This window comes from Lactuca virosa, chromosome 7 (genome assembly GCF_052849685.1).
Source record: "Lactuca virosa cultivar CGN04683 chromosome 7, Lactuca_virosa_CGN04683_v6, whole genome shotgun sequence".
In the NCBI taxonomy this organism is placed as follows: domain Eukaryota; kingdom Viridiplantae; phylum Streptophyta; class Magnoliopsida; order Asterales; family Asteraceae; genus Lactuca; species Lactuca virosa.
In genome coordinates this window covers 233143561-233160010 of record NC_136432.1, presented here as the reverse complement: position 1 = coordinate 233160010, position 16450 = coordinate 233143561, and the positions used below count along the sequence as shown (strand labels likewise).

The window sequence follows — 16450 nt, the reverse complement described above, 5'->3', positions numbered from 1 at the left end:
GACTTTATTGTTGCACAATAAACCCTAGGGCATCCTCTCTCCTGATATCTCCTAAAGTATTAATCCTAAAATACTCAAACTCATTCCAAAAAGTCTGAAAATTTAACAGTAACTGTTTTGACTTCTATTGACTTGATATGTTATACAGAATAGAAATTTCGGGTTGTCACAGTAAGGCCCATGAGTTTAACGGCCCATGGTGTTTACGGCCCATGGGTTTACGGCCCATGGTGTTTACTGCCGTAAACTCATGTTATCTTGATCCATTTCATGTGTTTAAGGTCCTACAAGTTTCCAGGAAGGGTTCTGGACTAAATATTAAGCCTTAGGAAGAAGTTAGGGTCCATCTGCACCCAAAACTTGAGTTTACGGCCAAGGGAGATTGCTTTGGCCGTAAACACCCTCCTGGACATGATTTCTTGGTGTTTAAAGGGTGATTCTAGTATATAACAAGCTAAGGGTAGTGTACTTACGTAGTAGAAGCTTGAGAGGGTGATTAGAGCCCAAAAACACTAGTGTGTGTTCTTGGTGTTCTTGGTGAAATGAAGAACACTTGAAGATCTAACCAAAAGAAGAGATTTCATGGATGAAATCAGGAGTGAATCAAGAAGAAGAGATGTATTAACTCGTTTATGGAAGGATTCACTTACCTTTTTGAAGATTTGGAGCAAAAACCTCAAGATCCTTGAGAGAGAATTCGAGTTCTAGACTTGGAAAAGTGAAAAGTGGCTGAAAAGTGACTAAGGGTCGAATATATAGCTGGGAGTTTACGGCCAGCATGTGTTTACTGCCGTAAACCCATGACCATTGGCCGTAAACTCCTCTTTTGAGGGTTTATGGCTTGGTTGATGGGTTACAACTTCAGTTGACACTTTCGTTCACTTATTCCCTTGATGTACTAAACTCAGAATGCTCAAATGGACTCTAGATAGTGTCACAAGTTAGTAGGAAAAAGGTCTAACTTTGATTGGATTGAATGGTTTATACAAGATTGAAATTTCGGGTTGTCACATCATCCCCCCGTTAGAGTTAATTCTGGTCCTCGCTTGGCGTTCCAGCGAACCTTCACGATTGGGATACGGATTTGCTTAGTTCGTTTGACCTCTCGGTCCATGATCTCTACTGGTTCTTCCACGAAGTTGAGGCTCTCGTTGATCTCGATCTCGTCGAGAGGGATTACAAGAGTCTCGTCGGACAAGCACTTTTTCAAGTTCGAGACGTGGAAGGTAGGATGTACGTTACTAAGCTCGTGGGGAAGGTTGAGTTTGTAAGCTACAGGGCCGATTCTGGCGAGAATCTCGAAAGGCCCTATGTATCTTGGATTTAGCTTTCCACGCTTTCCGAAGCGTATCAAGCCCTTCCAGGTTGAGACTTTCAACAGGACTCAGTCTCCCACCTGGAATTCCAAAGGTTTCCTTCGTTTCTCTGCGTAGCTTTTCTGTCAGTCTCTAGAGGCTTTCAGTCGTTCACGAATCTGAACGATCTTCTCTGCCGTTTCCCGAATGATCTCTGGACCTGTGAGAGTGCTGTCAGGAACTCGTCCTTTAGCCAACTGAGTGTCACCCACCTCAGACCAGCATAGAGGGAATATGCACTTTCGGCCATAGAGGGCTTCAAATGGAGCAGCCTTTATGCTCGTGTGATAACTGTTGTTGTAGCAAAATTCGACAAGGGGTAAATGAGTATCCCACGCCTTTCCGAAGTCGATCACACAGGCTCGCAACATATCTTCTAAGGTTTGGATAGTTCTCTCACTTTGTCCGTCGGTCTGTGGATGGTAGGCTGTACTCATGTCCAGCCTCGTTCCTAAGGAGCTTTGTAGTGACTGCCAGAACCTCGAAGTGAATCTACTATCTCTATCAGAGATAATAGATATAGGAACACCATGTAGTCGTACGATCTCCCGAATGTATGTTCTTGTGAGCTTCTCCATCTTGTCAGTTTCTTTGATGGGCAGGAAGTGTGCGGACTTGGTCAATCTGTCGACGATGACCCAAATGGTATCAAGTCCACCCGTTGTCTTGGGAAACTTGGTTATGAAGTCCATAGTGATCCGCTCCCACTTCCACTCAAGTATCTCCGGTTGCTGAAGTAGACCTGATGGTTTTTGGTATTCGACCTTGACTTTGGCGCAAGTAAGGCATTTACTTACGAAGGTAGCAATCTCTGCTTTCATGTTAGGCCACCAGTATGACTTTTTAAGATCCAGATACATCTTATCTGAACCTGGGTGGACGGAATATCGAGTGTTGTGCACCTCTTTCATGACCAAGTCTCTGAAACCACCGTGTTTCGGTGTCCAGATCCTGTCCATGAGGTATAAAGCTCCGCCACCCTTGACTTCCAAGTTCTTATCCATTCCTCGCAGGGATTCTCCCACCACATTTTCAGGTTTTAAGGCTTCGAGCTGAGCCTCCTTAATTTGTGCGGATAGATGCGAATGGATAGTCATAGTCAATGACTTGACTCTTCGACCAGAATATTCCTTCCGACTTAGGGCGTCTGCTACTACGTTGGCTTCACCCGGATGATAACGAACTTCGTATTCGTAGTCATTGAGTAGTTCGACCCACCGTCGTTGTCTCATGTTGAGCTCCTTCTGGTTGAATATGTGTTGTAGGCTTTTGTGATCTGTAAAGATAGTGCGCTTCGTACCATACAGGTAGTGCCTCCAGATCTTCAGAGCAAACACAACCGCTCCTAATTCGAGATCATGAGTGGTGTAGTTGACCTCGTGTGTCTTCAGCTGTCTTGAGGCATAGGCGATGACCTTACCTCGTTGCATCAGAACACAGCCGAGTCCTTGATTTGATACATCGCAATAGACCACGAAGTCTTCTGTCCCTTCGGTGAGGGACAGTATCGGTGCGGTGCATAAGGCTCGTTTTAACGTTTGGAACGCTTTCTCCTGCTTCTCTTTCCAGTCAAAGGCCACGCCTTTCTAGGTCAATCTCGTAAGGGGTTTCGCAATTCGAGAGAAGTTCTGTATGAACCTGCGATAGTAGCCAGCGAGGCCTAGAAATTGACGAATTTCTGTAGGCGTCTTCGGTGCTGACCAGTTCTCAATAGCTTTAATTTTGGATGGGTCCACGTGTATTCCTTCTTCGCTAACCACGTGTCCTAAGAATTCGACCCTTCGGATCCAAAATGCGCATTTGGAGAACTTCGCATAGAGCTTCTCCGATCGTAAGGTTCCTAGGACTTGTCGTAGATGATCGTTATGTTCCTCCTCACTTCGAGAGTAGATAAGTATGTCATCGATGAAGACGATGACGAACTGATCCAAGTAAGGACGGCATACCCTATTCATTAAGTCCATGAATACTGCGGGCGCATTAGTCAATCCGAATGGCATTACTACGAACTCGTATTGTCCGTAACGAGTTCGGAAGGCTGTCTTCGGAACATCCTCCTCAAGCACTCGTAACTGGTGATACCCAGATCTCAGATCAATCTTGGAAAAGTAGCTCGCCCCCTGCAGCTGGTCGAATAAATCGTCTATGCGAGGAAGAGGGTAGCGATTTTTGACTGTAAGCTTGTTGAGTTCTCTATAGTCGATGCACATACGGAACGATCCGTCTTTCTTTTTGACGAATAAGACCGGAGCTCCCGAGGGTGAGAAGTTTGGTCTTATAAAGCCCTTGCTGAGCAGTTCGTTAAGTTGACCTGACAGTTCTTGCATCTCTGTCGGTGCTAGACGATAGGGCGATTTGGCTACTGGGGTAGCCCCTGGAACTAAGTCGATCCTGAATTCGACTTGCCGTTAGGGAGGTAAGCCCGGTAGTTCTTCTAGAAAAACGTCGGCGAAGACGCGTACTACGGGGAGGTCTTTTAGGTCTTTTGTTTTCTGGTTCACATCAACCACGTGTGCAAGGAATGCGCGATATTCCTTACGTAAATACTTCTAGGCCTGGATACTTGAGATGATACGAAGACTCGTATTGGGTTTGACTCCGTAGATCAACAAGGTTTCATTATTCGGTAGGTTTAGGCGGACTGCTTTCTCGAAACACAGGATGTCGGCGCGATAAAGACTCAACCAGTCCATGCCTACAATGACGTCGAAACTCTTGATAGCCACGGGTATGAGGTCGATTGGGAATGAATGGTTATCTAGCGTGAGGGTACAACCTATGTAATTTTCGTTAGAATTTTCTGTCTTTCCGTTAGCCATTTCTACGACGAAGTTTTCTTTTAGCGCTTGAGGTGCTTGATTAAGTAAGTGTTTAAATTTTTGGTTTACGAAGCTCCTCTCTGCCCCACAATCAAATAATACACATGCATAAGAATTTTCGAGGAGAAACGTACCCGTGACTACTGTGGGGTCTGCCACGGCTTCATTGTGGCCAATAGCGAGTAGTCTTCCTGCTCCTCCCGCATTCCCAGCTTTCGGATAGTTTCTTTTTAAGTGCCCTGTCTCGCCACACCCGTAGCAGGCCTGGCTTACTCCTGTACTGGGGACCTGGGTGAGGGGTTTGGGTGGTGTTCTGCAAAACCGGACAGTATGGCCCTTCCGGTTACAGTTGGTGCAGTGCATATCCCGGTAGGGGCCGTTATGATGGAAATTGCACTTGGTGCACTTGGGTAGGGTCCCTGCATATGGCTTGGCTGGTACAGGGGCAACAGGGATTGTGGCAGCATGGACAGCCACAGTCTGTTGGTTCTTAGAAGAGGGTTGAACTGATTTGTTCTTCTTTCGGTGCCAATGCTTTCTCTTGTTGTCTGCGGCTTTGGTTGGTGCGGAGGCAGTCGTTGTAGTTGTTGTTGGAGTAGAAGGAACCTCGTCATCGATGAGCCTTTGGGCCAATTCCTTGGCACTATCAAAGGTCGCAGGGTTCGATGCTAGGACGTTCCCTCGATACGGGGGTACCAAAACCCAGATGTATCTCTCGACTTTCTTGCTTTCAGTGGGGACCAGGTTAGGACATAGAGTCACCAGGTCGTAGAACCTGGCTGTATAAGCCACTATGTTGGAACCCTTCATTTTAAGGTTCCACAGTTCCTCTTCAAGCTTCTGAATTTCGCCCCTCGGGCAGTACTCCCTTGTCATCAGGTCCTTCAGTGTATCCCAGCCCATGGCGTTAGCTGCTACCAGTGAGAGGGATTTGACATGGCCATTCCACCATGTCAGGGCCCTTTCAGTGAAGGTGCAAGCAGCAAATTTTATCTTGCTTCCCTCAGGACAAGAGCACATCTCAAAGAGTGCTTCGGTTCTCTCGATCCATTGGGACAGCGCAATAATCCCTCCAGTTCTGTTGAAGTACGTTGGTTTGCAACTGATGAAGTCTTTATAAGTACACTCTCGTGCACGTGGATGGATTTCACCATGGCTAGACTTGGTGCCCGTCCCAGCTCTACTAACGCCACCAGAATTTACTTGAGCCATGGCTGCGGTCACAGTCGCGGTCACAGCAGCCTGAAACATCACCGCATCGAACTGCGGAGGGGGTGGTGGTGGTGGTGTTTGATTTACAGGTCTGCCCCTGGTCGGGCGCTTGCGGGCGGCATCTTTTACTGGAAATTCATAGAGATGATGATAATAGTAAGAATCAATTGTAAGCATGATGAGAGTGTTTCATGGACTAAATCACCATAGTCCAACTATCAGATAGAGGTATAACAATAGAGTAGGGAAACACAAAGGTAAAGGCTTTCCCATAGATTAGATAACTGCCAATAGTACTGGTATTAATGATGTAAAATGAGTCTGGGAAAAATGACCTAACAGTAGGTCTTACATCAAACCATAAGGGAAAATGTTGGCAGCTTAGAAGTCTAGTTAGAGTACTTTAAAAGCTAGGAATATTTTACAGACAGGTGCTCCATAGAGCACGGAAAAAGAAAGGTCATTCCTTATCCCAAAAGAAAGAGATGAGTCGACATCTTCTACCGGCGACGGGTATCCCTCGGGCGAACCCCCAGATCTGCCAGTTGACGTACAATCTCTTGAAGATGTCGCTCATGCGCCCTCTGACGTACTCGGAGTTCCATGACTTCGGCTCGGGATGCAGCTAGCTATTGCTGCAGAGCCTCATTGGTTCTCCTAGTCCATTCCATAGCCTCTTCGAGTTGTCGAATGCGGACCGTGTTAATTCCAGAGTTAGCATCCACTTCCACCTCTCGGTCGATGGCTGCTCGACCTTGCTCCACATTCCGAGCAATCCTGCGGACCATGATGGGCAGGACTCGGTCAGCTGAGCCTCCCTTGTTTATGTTGTAAAAGCTTCGGTCTCCGTTGAAGGGTAAAGGCTGACCCTGCTCATCGCTCCAACGGTTCAAGTTTATTGCCCACAAGGGTGTGAGACCTTGAAATGTCGGACGGGGGTTGTGATTTGGGACTTGGCGTTCTTGGGGTAGGTTTTTGACCTCTGGTTCGGAGTCAGAGCCATCTGAAAAGCCTTCTGCACGGTGATCATCCAAGGGGATTGGGTGATCCTCTTCTGGCTCATCATCGAGCCACCCACCATTGCCTTGGTTGGGAAAATACGGATCGTCGGGGAGATGGAAGCCAGCCATGCTATCTACGCGAGAAAAAGGGGTATAAGAATCTTATAATAATAGACGTACTACTCTAAGATAATTATAAGATAATCCTTACTAGTTACTTCAATACTTTCATAGTTCATACCAGTTACATGTAATCAAAACAGGATAGACCTTCGAATAAGTGACCCTAACTCTAAATCCACAACCAAACAAGGAACAGGAAATAAAGCAAAGGTCACAGATTTCTAAGTCTATAACACCGTAGTCACATATAACTTTAACGTATCCACTTAGCAACTATTGACCTACTAGTAAAGACCTTTTTAGTTCTCAAATAAGTAATTATAGTAACACAAAATACTCCTATAGTATTTTAGGTTTATGTTTTGTTCTAATGTTCTTGTTGTAGTAGTGTTGGTAAGTTTTTAGACTTGTTGCAACACCACAATCATTCTTAGGCACATGCTAGTCACTCCTCGGAAAATATAGTTGATCAGGATATATCCCCCTAGGTTTGACTATATGTCTCTAAGCCTAATTGCGTTGTTCAACAATCATAATACTTTTGTTCTGATCTAGTATGATACTGACCCTGGTATGAATAGATGTATATATACTTAGTTAAATATTTTATTATTTAAAAGTATATATTCTTGGTCAGAGTGTTTTAATCCCGATGCGTTTATAGTTTGTATATCTTTTATGGGTTGATATACTCAATTCACTATAAACAAAGCTCTGATACCAATCTGTCACACCCCAAAACCGGAACAGCGGAAACGTTTTGGGGTGGAGGACGTCATGTACAATATCACAACAATGCATAATAGTAAACAAGCAACAACATCCATTGCATTAATAGAATAATTTTAATACAAGCGTGTTCTGTATAGTTTGTAAGACACCAAAATGAACGATCAAAAATAAAATATGAGTCTTGTATGTGCTCCATCTTTTCAAAAGCTTCATCGGTACCTGTCTATTGATGACCTGAGAATACAAGTTATTTTGAAAAAGTTTATCAGCATTAACGCTGGTGAGTTCATAAGTATTTAGTGTCATTGCTTGTATGAAAATGTCTGTAACCACGTAGTGTAAATGTTCGTAGTTTCTCGTAAATGTTTGTAAATAGTTGAACTCTCTAGAAAATCCTATATTTTCTACTAAAATGTAGTTTTCTACCAAGACCCGACTGTTTGTATGTTTGTTCTTTTGTAAATGTAAGAGTTTTCCCCCAATAAAACTATCATTATAAAAATATAGTTTAGGACCTCACCGATGCGAGATGAATACAAAGTAGACGTAATAGGGGAAAATAATGTTTTACCCCAGCAGTATCACTGCCGGCTAAATGTGATGAAAATGCAGACTCCAGGTAGTATTAAATGTACTGTACACCTCAGGGAGTCCGTTTGCCTTTAATTCTTAGTTAGTTAATTAAAGGTTTGAATGTGAACTCGTATGTAACCATGTTGATCGACGGCTGAATAACTGATGACCCTCCGGTGTCATATGTAGTGAGGTAACATTCTGTCACCCCTTGGCCTTATCGGCTGGGACTGTAGCTAGCAGTCGGGGTGTGGGAGTGTCTGTCCCGTATAGATCTATACACACAATGCTCGCTCTCCCTCCAGGAGACTCTGGTTACAAAGTGATACCAGAATGAAGTGATGTATCGAGAAATAGTATGTCACATTCTATTTATAGTATTCAAATGTTTGTATAGTATGCCATAGCGTAGTAATGTTTTCTCTGTATTAGTGTATAGTTTACTCTCTTGTATAATGTATAGTATGTTCTCTTGTATAGTGTATAGTATGTTCTCTTGTAAAGTGTATAATATGTTCTCTTGTATAGTGTATAGTATGTTCTCTTGTATAGTGTATAGTATGTTGTTTCTCATAATGGTATGTATGTAGTGACTCGTAACTGTACTGACTCTTGTATGTATCGTTGCAATAGTAATAGTGAGTAGTAATCCCTTAACTATACCTATTATAGTTAAATAATAATGTTATTTGTATGCCTCTGCTACTCAAAGGCACTGAACTGAAGTGAAAGCTTTTATATCCAAACACATATATACGATATATAACTAAGATTTCAACGACATTAGGACAAATAACAGGATACCCTAAGTCCACAACCAAACAAGGAACAGGAAATAAGGTGAGCTATCAGTCCTAAAGTCCTTCAAACCTTACTTATATAAATATAGCTGTATGGATATGAGTTTGACAATAAGGTAAGTTTAAAAGAGTTTGAAAACAGTTTTAGCATTTAAAAGAGTTAAATAAACAGGTTTGGAGTGCTTGAAATCCAGAAGTTTGATAGCAATTTGAAAGTAATAGTAAATCTTTCTGTTTGTTCTAGTCATTAATCATATGTGATTAAAGCAATAACTATAATGTTTCAACTTGTATTCCCCCCCCCCATAAAAGCATTTAAAATCATTTTAAAGGTTGATTAAGGGGTATGAACTCACCTGCAGTGAGTGGTTTGGATGAGCGGATGGTATAGGATGCTAGGTGTCAAGTGAAGACTTGAGCACACACATGGATCCTATTTAACATATAATGACACATTTATGTATCTAATTAGTGTTTAGACAACTAATTAAGCAAGTAAGGACACCCTAGGACATGGAAAACACCTTGATTCGAGTGTTAGAGGTACATAGGGTTGCATCTACGGATTGTAGGGCCTCACATTGGAGTTTACGGCCCAAATGGTAAGGCCCATGAGTTTACGGCCCATTGTGTTTACGGCCCATGGGTTTACGGCCCATGGTGTTTACGGCCGTAAACTCATGTCATCTTGATCCATTTCGTGTGTTTAAGGTCCTTCAAGTTTCCAGGAAGGGTTCTACACTAAAGACTAAGCCTTAGGAAGAAGTTAGGGTCCATCTGCACCCAAAACTTGAGTTTACGGCCAAGGGAGATTGCCATGGCCGTAAACACCCTCCTAGACATGATTTCTTGGTGTTTAAAGGGTGATTCTAGTATATAACAAGCTAAGGGTAGTGTACTTATGTAGTAGAAGCTTGAGAGGGTGATTAGAGCCCAAAAACACTAGTGTGTGTTCTTGGTGTTCTGGGTGATATGAAGAACACTTGAAGATCTAACCAAAAGAAGAGATTGCATGGATGAAATCAGGAGTGAATCAAGAAGAAGAGATGTATTAACTCGTTTATGGAAGGATTCACTTACCTTTTTGAAGATTTGGAGCAAAAACCTCAAGATCCTTGAGAGAGAATTCGAGTTCTAGACTTGGAAAAGTGAAAAGTGGCTGAAAAATGACTAAGGGTCGAATATATAGCTGGGAGTTTACGGCCATCATGTGTTCACGGCCGTAAACCCATGACCCTTGGCCGTAAACTCCTCTTTTGATGGTTTATGGCTTGGTTGATGGGTTACAACTTCAGTTGACACTTTTGTTCACTTATTCCCTTGATGTACTAAACTCAGAATGCTCAAATGGACTCTAGTTAGCGTCACAAGTTAGTAGGAAAAAGGTCTAACTTTGATTGGATTGAATGGTTTATACAAGATTGAAATTCCAGGTTGTCACAGTACACTCTCTCGAGTGTCCCTGGCTGTCTCCGTGGTTAGAATTTGTGGCACCATTACCCGCGCCACCCGCATTATTTATGCTGATTTGGGACATTGCGGCTGCTACTGCGGCTGTCACGGCAGCCTGGAACATTACTGGATCGAACTGAGGGGGTGGTGGTGGTGGCGGTGGTGCAGCTCCTGTGGCGCCGCCACGTCTAGGATTTCTACGAGGTAGCATTTTCTGCCATATTAAGAATGAAAAGACAATAAGTCTTTGATAGCGCTCACAAGTCGAGAGTTAAAACTAAACATTATTAGTTCTTTATATGCATCATGATTCCGACTTGTAAAGATATTGTATGAATCCATTCATACTAGAGGTCAACAGATAATGAAATATACACTTTATGAATGCTGATAGATTTGATTCACATGAAACGTCTGTGATAGTATCCATACCGGGCCCATCCAACAATCGTTCGATGTATAATTTTTATATATAATTAAGATTTAAATAAACTTTCGAATCTAATGGGTCTGCCCTGGGCCCACAACCAAACAAGGAACAAGATCCAAGGCAGAACCACCATTTCTAGGTCGACATGGTCTTAATTATATATAACTTTGATTTATACATCAAACAATCATAAATTGGACACCAGTAAACTTAGTCTGAAAACAATCCCTGTTATGAACTTGATGTAATAAAGCAAATAGCGTGTCAATTTCATTGATATAATTTAGTATACAATATTTGGGAAAAATTTGACCCTATAAGGGTCTATACTACATCAATGTATGGGAAAATTTTGACCACCTAACAGATCCCGGAAGTGTAAACACTTAAATCGCGAGATCGGACATGAAATACTAGAAAACAATAGTAACATTTATCCGCAAAACTAGATTAAACTGATGCGAGCAGTGCAAACACTACTTGCGGTGGTTGAAGCTCTGAGGATCACGAAGTGAAGACACGAAGTTCCTTGTTTCTCTCATTTCAGCTCTGGATTCTGCCGCTTGGCGCTCTGCTTCTGCCAGACGTCCTTCTAAAGTGGCTCGGTGCTCTCGGAGTTCTCGCACCTCAGCCTGGGTCGCGGCCATTTCCCGTCGAAGAAGCTCGGTGCGGTCTCGAGTCCGATCGTGGTCGTCATCCAACCGGCGAAGGCGAACGGAGTTGACTTGGCTGGTGGCACCAACTTCCATGAGATGTTGGGTGTTAACTCTTGTTTTCTCTTCGTGGCGTGTGACACGGTGAACTATGACAGGGAGGGCTCGTTCGGGTGACCCTCCTCTGCTGAGATCGTAGAAACTTCGTTCCATGTCATAGGGAGGTCGTTGACCTTGCTCTTGGCTCCATCGATGTATAGTTTCGGCCCATTGGGGCGTCGGGCCTTGGAAGTGTTGCGGAGGGATAGGGGCAGGGTGTGGATCGTAGACTTCGGGTTCGGAGTCGGTTCCATCTGAGTCTTCTTCTTCTTCACCATCCACGGATTCTTCCTCTTCCATGGGTTCCTCATCCTCCATGGGTTCTTCTTCGGGTTCTTCCTCTGAAATATGTGGAAGTATCAACGTAATTTCATAGAGTCATCCGGTCTGAATGCTACATGAAGAACATAAGCCAGATGATGGAACGAGAAGACCTAGGATGTAGAATATCATAACATGAGTGATTCGGCAGATTTTGATTCCTATATATCCACCCATGTGGTACTTCATTATACCATATATATAAGATCCATCTGTATAGATATCACCATCTACATCTAGAAATTCGTATGCTTTGGAAGAAGCTTGTACAGTTTGGGAAGGGGTTTTGACTGATAAAAAAGAAGAATCTACTTCAACCGATATGCCCTTAGGCACGGCCATACATAACATAGAAATCACACTTGGAAAGGGTGGACAATTAGCTAGAGTAGCGGGTGCTGTAGCGAAACTGATTGCAAAAGAAGGGAAATCGGCCACATTAAAATTACCTTCTGGGGAGGTCCGTTTGATATCCAAAAACTGCTCAGCAACAGTCGGACAAGTGGGGAATGTTCGGGTGAACCAGAAAAGTTTGGGTAGAGCCGGATCTAAGCGTTGGCTAGGTAAGCGCCCTGTAGTAAGAGGAGTAGTTATGAACCCTGTAGACCATCCACATGGGGGTGGTGAAGGGAGGGCCCCAATTGGTAGAAAACAACCGACAACCCCTTGGGGTTATCCTGCACTTGGAAAAAGAAGTAGAAAAAGGAATAAATATAGTGATAATTTGATTCTTCGTCTCCGTAGTAAATAGGAGAGAAAATAGAATTTCTTTCTCCGTCTTTACAAAACAAAAAAATAGGAGGAAGCTGTGACACGTTCACTAAAAAAAATCCGTTTGTAGCGAATAATTTATTAAAAAAAATAAATAAGCTTAACACAAAAGCAGAAAAAGAAATAATAATAACCTGGTCCCGGGCATCTACCATTATACCCATAATGGTCGGCCATACTATTGTTATCCATAATGGAAAGGAACATTTACCTATTTATATAACAGATCGTATGGTAGGACACAAATTGGGAGAATTTGCACCTACTTTAAATTTCCGAGGCCATGCAAAAAGCGATAATAGATCGCGTCGTTAAAAAACGTTTGTTTATGTATAATAATATATATAGATATTTATCATTGATTAGTAGGAGGCGAACTTTATGTTAAATAAGAGAACAACAGAAGTATACGCTTTACGTCAACATATATCTATGTCTGCTCACAAAGCGCGAAGGGTAATTGATCAAATTCGTGGGCGTTCCTACGAAGAAACACTTATGATATTAGAACTCATGCCTTATCGAGCATGTTATCCAATTTTTAAATTAGTTTATTCTGCAGCAGCAAATGCTAGTTTCAATATGGGTTCGAATGAAGTAAATTTAGTCATTAGTAAAGCTGAAGTCAATGAAGGTACTATTGTGAAGAGATTAAAACCTCGCGCTCGAGGGCGTAGTTTTGCGATACAAAAACCTACCTGCCATATAACTATTGTAATGAAAGATATATCCTTAGATGAATATATAGATACCGACTCTATTACATGGTCACAAAAACCTAAATCGAAAAAAAAGCGTACAACTATGTCGTATTATGATATGTATAGTAATGGGGGAACATGGGACAAAAAATAAATCCAATTGGTTTCAGACTTGGTACAACCCAAGGTCATCATTCCCTTTGGTTCGCACAACCAAAAAATTATTCTGAGGGTCTGCAAGAAGATAAAAAAATAAGAACTTATATCCAGAATTATGTACAAAAAAATATGAAAACATCTTCTGGCGTCGAGGGAATTGCACGTATAGAGATTCAAAAAAGAATCGACCTGATCCAAATCATAATCTATATGGGATTTCCAAAAATCTTAATTGAAAGTCGACCCCGAGGAATCGAAGAATTACAGATGAATTTACAAAAAGAATTTCATTCTGTAAATAGAAAACTTAACATTGCTATCACACGAATTGAAAAGCCTTATGGAAACCCTAATATTCTTGCAGAATTTATAGCGGGCCAATTAAAAAATAGAGTTTCTTTTCGCAAAGCAATGAAAAAGGCTATAGAATTAACTGAACAAGCAGATACAAAAGGAATTCAAGTGCAAATGGTAGGACGTATCGACGGAAAAGAAATTACGCGTGTTGAATGGATCAGAGAGGGGAGGGTTCCACTACAAACCATTCGAGCTAAAATTGATTATTGTTTCTATACAGTTCGAACGATCTATGGGGTATTAGGCATCAAAATTTGGATATTTATAGACGGGGAATAATAAACCTTTATTCCTTTTGCATTCTATCCAGCGATGGAACAAAAAATGAGAAATTCGTTTCTTCTTTTTATTTTGTGTTCAATAAAAAAAATGAACAATTATAATTCTATAGGGTTGAATAAAAATTCAATTAATCTTTTGATAAAATTGCTATGCTTAGTGTGTGACTCGTTGGTTTTTTGAGGGTTAGTATAAAAAACCAGCCCCACGGTATAAACAAATAACTATAGAAGTAATAACCAACTCATCACTTCATATTATCTGGATCCAAAGAATCAGTCAAGATATGATATATTGTTCATATTTTTGTAGCAACTGAAATCTTTTTTTATTATTTATTAAAAAATATGCTTCTAAGTTGTCAATCGAAATAAAAAAGAAAGGGTATGGATAAATGGAAGGATGAGAGAAAGAAAGAAAAAGAATATTGATGATATAGAATTCCAATATGTAAGGTCTATGAGTCATCTCAGAAAAAGCTGTGTAATAAAGCATCAATACGGATTCATCATTAACATTAAATGGATCTGCTCATCGAACAAAAAATAAAGAGCTTCGAGCCAATAAAGGCTAAGAATATTGACTCAAGAACTAATAGCTCCATTGTAGAATTCAGACCTAACCATTAAGTAAGAAGCGATGGGAACGATGGAACCTGTGAATTCAAAAGATTCTAGTGAAAATGAATTCGAATGATTCATGGATCGGGATGGCGGAACCGACCAGAAACCAATTCATCTATTCGGAAAAGTTATGAGCTAATGATAGAACTGAAATAGAAATTGAAAGAGTAAATATTCGCCCGCGAACACTTTATTTTCTTGGATTGCTAAATTTGGGTCAATCCAATACGATAAAGAGTAAAAGAAAAGAAAGATTCGTTTTAACAGTCTAAAATAGATAAATATAAGAAAAAAATAGTTATGTTATTTAATATATTTAGTTATCTATACAAACAAGATATACAAATTCATAATAGATTTGATCTAGATTAAATGAAATCCATGATTCATTATATTACTTATTAAATACATGTATATTTTCATTCAAATTATATTCTATCTGAATTGAATTCAAAATGTTTAATTTGAATTCATTTTATTCGCGAGGAGCTGGATGAGAAGAAACTCTCACGTCCAGTTCTGTAGTAGAGATGGAATTCAAAATAAACCATCAACTATAACCCCAAAAGAACCAGATTCCGTAAACAACATAGAGGAAGCATGAAGGGAATATCTTATCGAGGTAATGCTATTTGTTTTGGTAAATACGCTCTTCAGGCACTTGAACCCGCCTGGATCACCTCTAGACAAATAGAAGCAGGTCGACGAGCAATGACACGAAATGCACGTCGCGGTGGAAAAATATGGGTCCGTATATTTCCAGATAAACCAGTTACAGTAAGACCCGCAGAAACACGTATGGGTTCAGGTAAAGGCTCTCCCGAATATTGGGTAGCTGTTGTTAAACCAGGTCGAATACTTTATGAAATGGGTGAAGTAACAGAAAATATAGCCAGAAGGGCTATTTCAATAGCAGCGTCCAAAATGCCTATACGAGCTCAATTCATCATTTCGAGATAAAAAAGAAATAGGCCTTGAGTAAAAAAAAAGCGGGTGCGGGTTTCTTTTTTTTGACAAACAATATTTCTTTTTTTCTTCGACCTTTGTATTGTAAAAAACAGATAAAAAAAATGATATGATTCAACCTCAGACCCATTTGAATGTAGCAGATAACAGCGGGGCTCGAGAATTGATGTGTATTCGAATCATAGGAGCTAGCAATCGACGATATGCTCATATTGGTGACGTTATTGTTGCTGTGATCAAAGACGCAGTTCCAAACATGCCTCTAGAAAGATCAGAAGTGGTCAGAGCTGTAATTGTCCGTACTTGTAAAGAACTTAAACGTGACAACGGTATGATAATACGATATGATGACAATGCCGCAGTTGTGATTGATCAAGAAGGAAATCCAAAAGGAACGCGAGTTTTTGGTGCGATTGCCCGAGAATTGAGACAGTTCAATTTTACTAAAATAGTTTCATTAGCCCCTGAGGTATTATAGGTATTATAAAATCAGAGCACGATATGGTTATAGTAGGGTATTTAAAAGAAATATATTAAGATTCATTTAGTAGATTTTGTCTCACGTATATACCTTTCAAAATTAATATTCATAAACAAATACGTAAAAAAAAAAGAAAAACATGTTGATTATATCCAAATTTGGAGGCACCAATAATTTTAATTAATCATGGGTAGTGATACTATTGCTGACATAATAACCTCTATACGAAATGCCGATATGTATAGAAAAAGCGTGGTTCGAGTAGCATCTACTAATATCAGCCAAAGTATTGTTAAAATACTTTTACGAGAGGGTTTTATCGAAAACATGAGAAAACATCGAGAAAACAACAAATCTTTTTTGGTTTTAACCCTACGACATAGACGGAATAGGAAAAGGACTTATAGAAATCTTTTAAATTTAAAACGGATCAGTCGGCCGGGTCTACGAATCTATTCTAACTATCAAAGAATTCCTAGAATTTTAGGTGGGATGGGGATTGTAATTCTTTCTACCTCTCAGGGTATAATGACAGACCGAGAG

At 40.9% G+C, this 16450-nt stretch overlaps 1 protein-coding gene across 1 annotated transcript; it reads left to right on the top strand.

Moving 5' to 3' along the window:
- Nucleotides 1–15060: 15060 nt before the first annotated feature.
- LOC145127641 (large ribosomal subunit protein uL14c) lies at nucleotides 15061–15904 on the top strand. Its single transcript, XM_079062794.1, has 2 exons — nucleotides 15061–15268; nucleotides 15522–15904. The coding sequence occupies exons 1-2, from the start codon at nucleotides 15061–15063 to the stop codon at nucleotides 15902–15904; spliced, it is 591 nt and encodes a 196-aa protein (XP_078918920.1).
- Nucleotides 15905–16450: the final 546 nt, after the last annotated feature.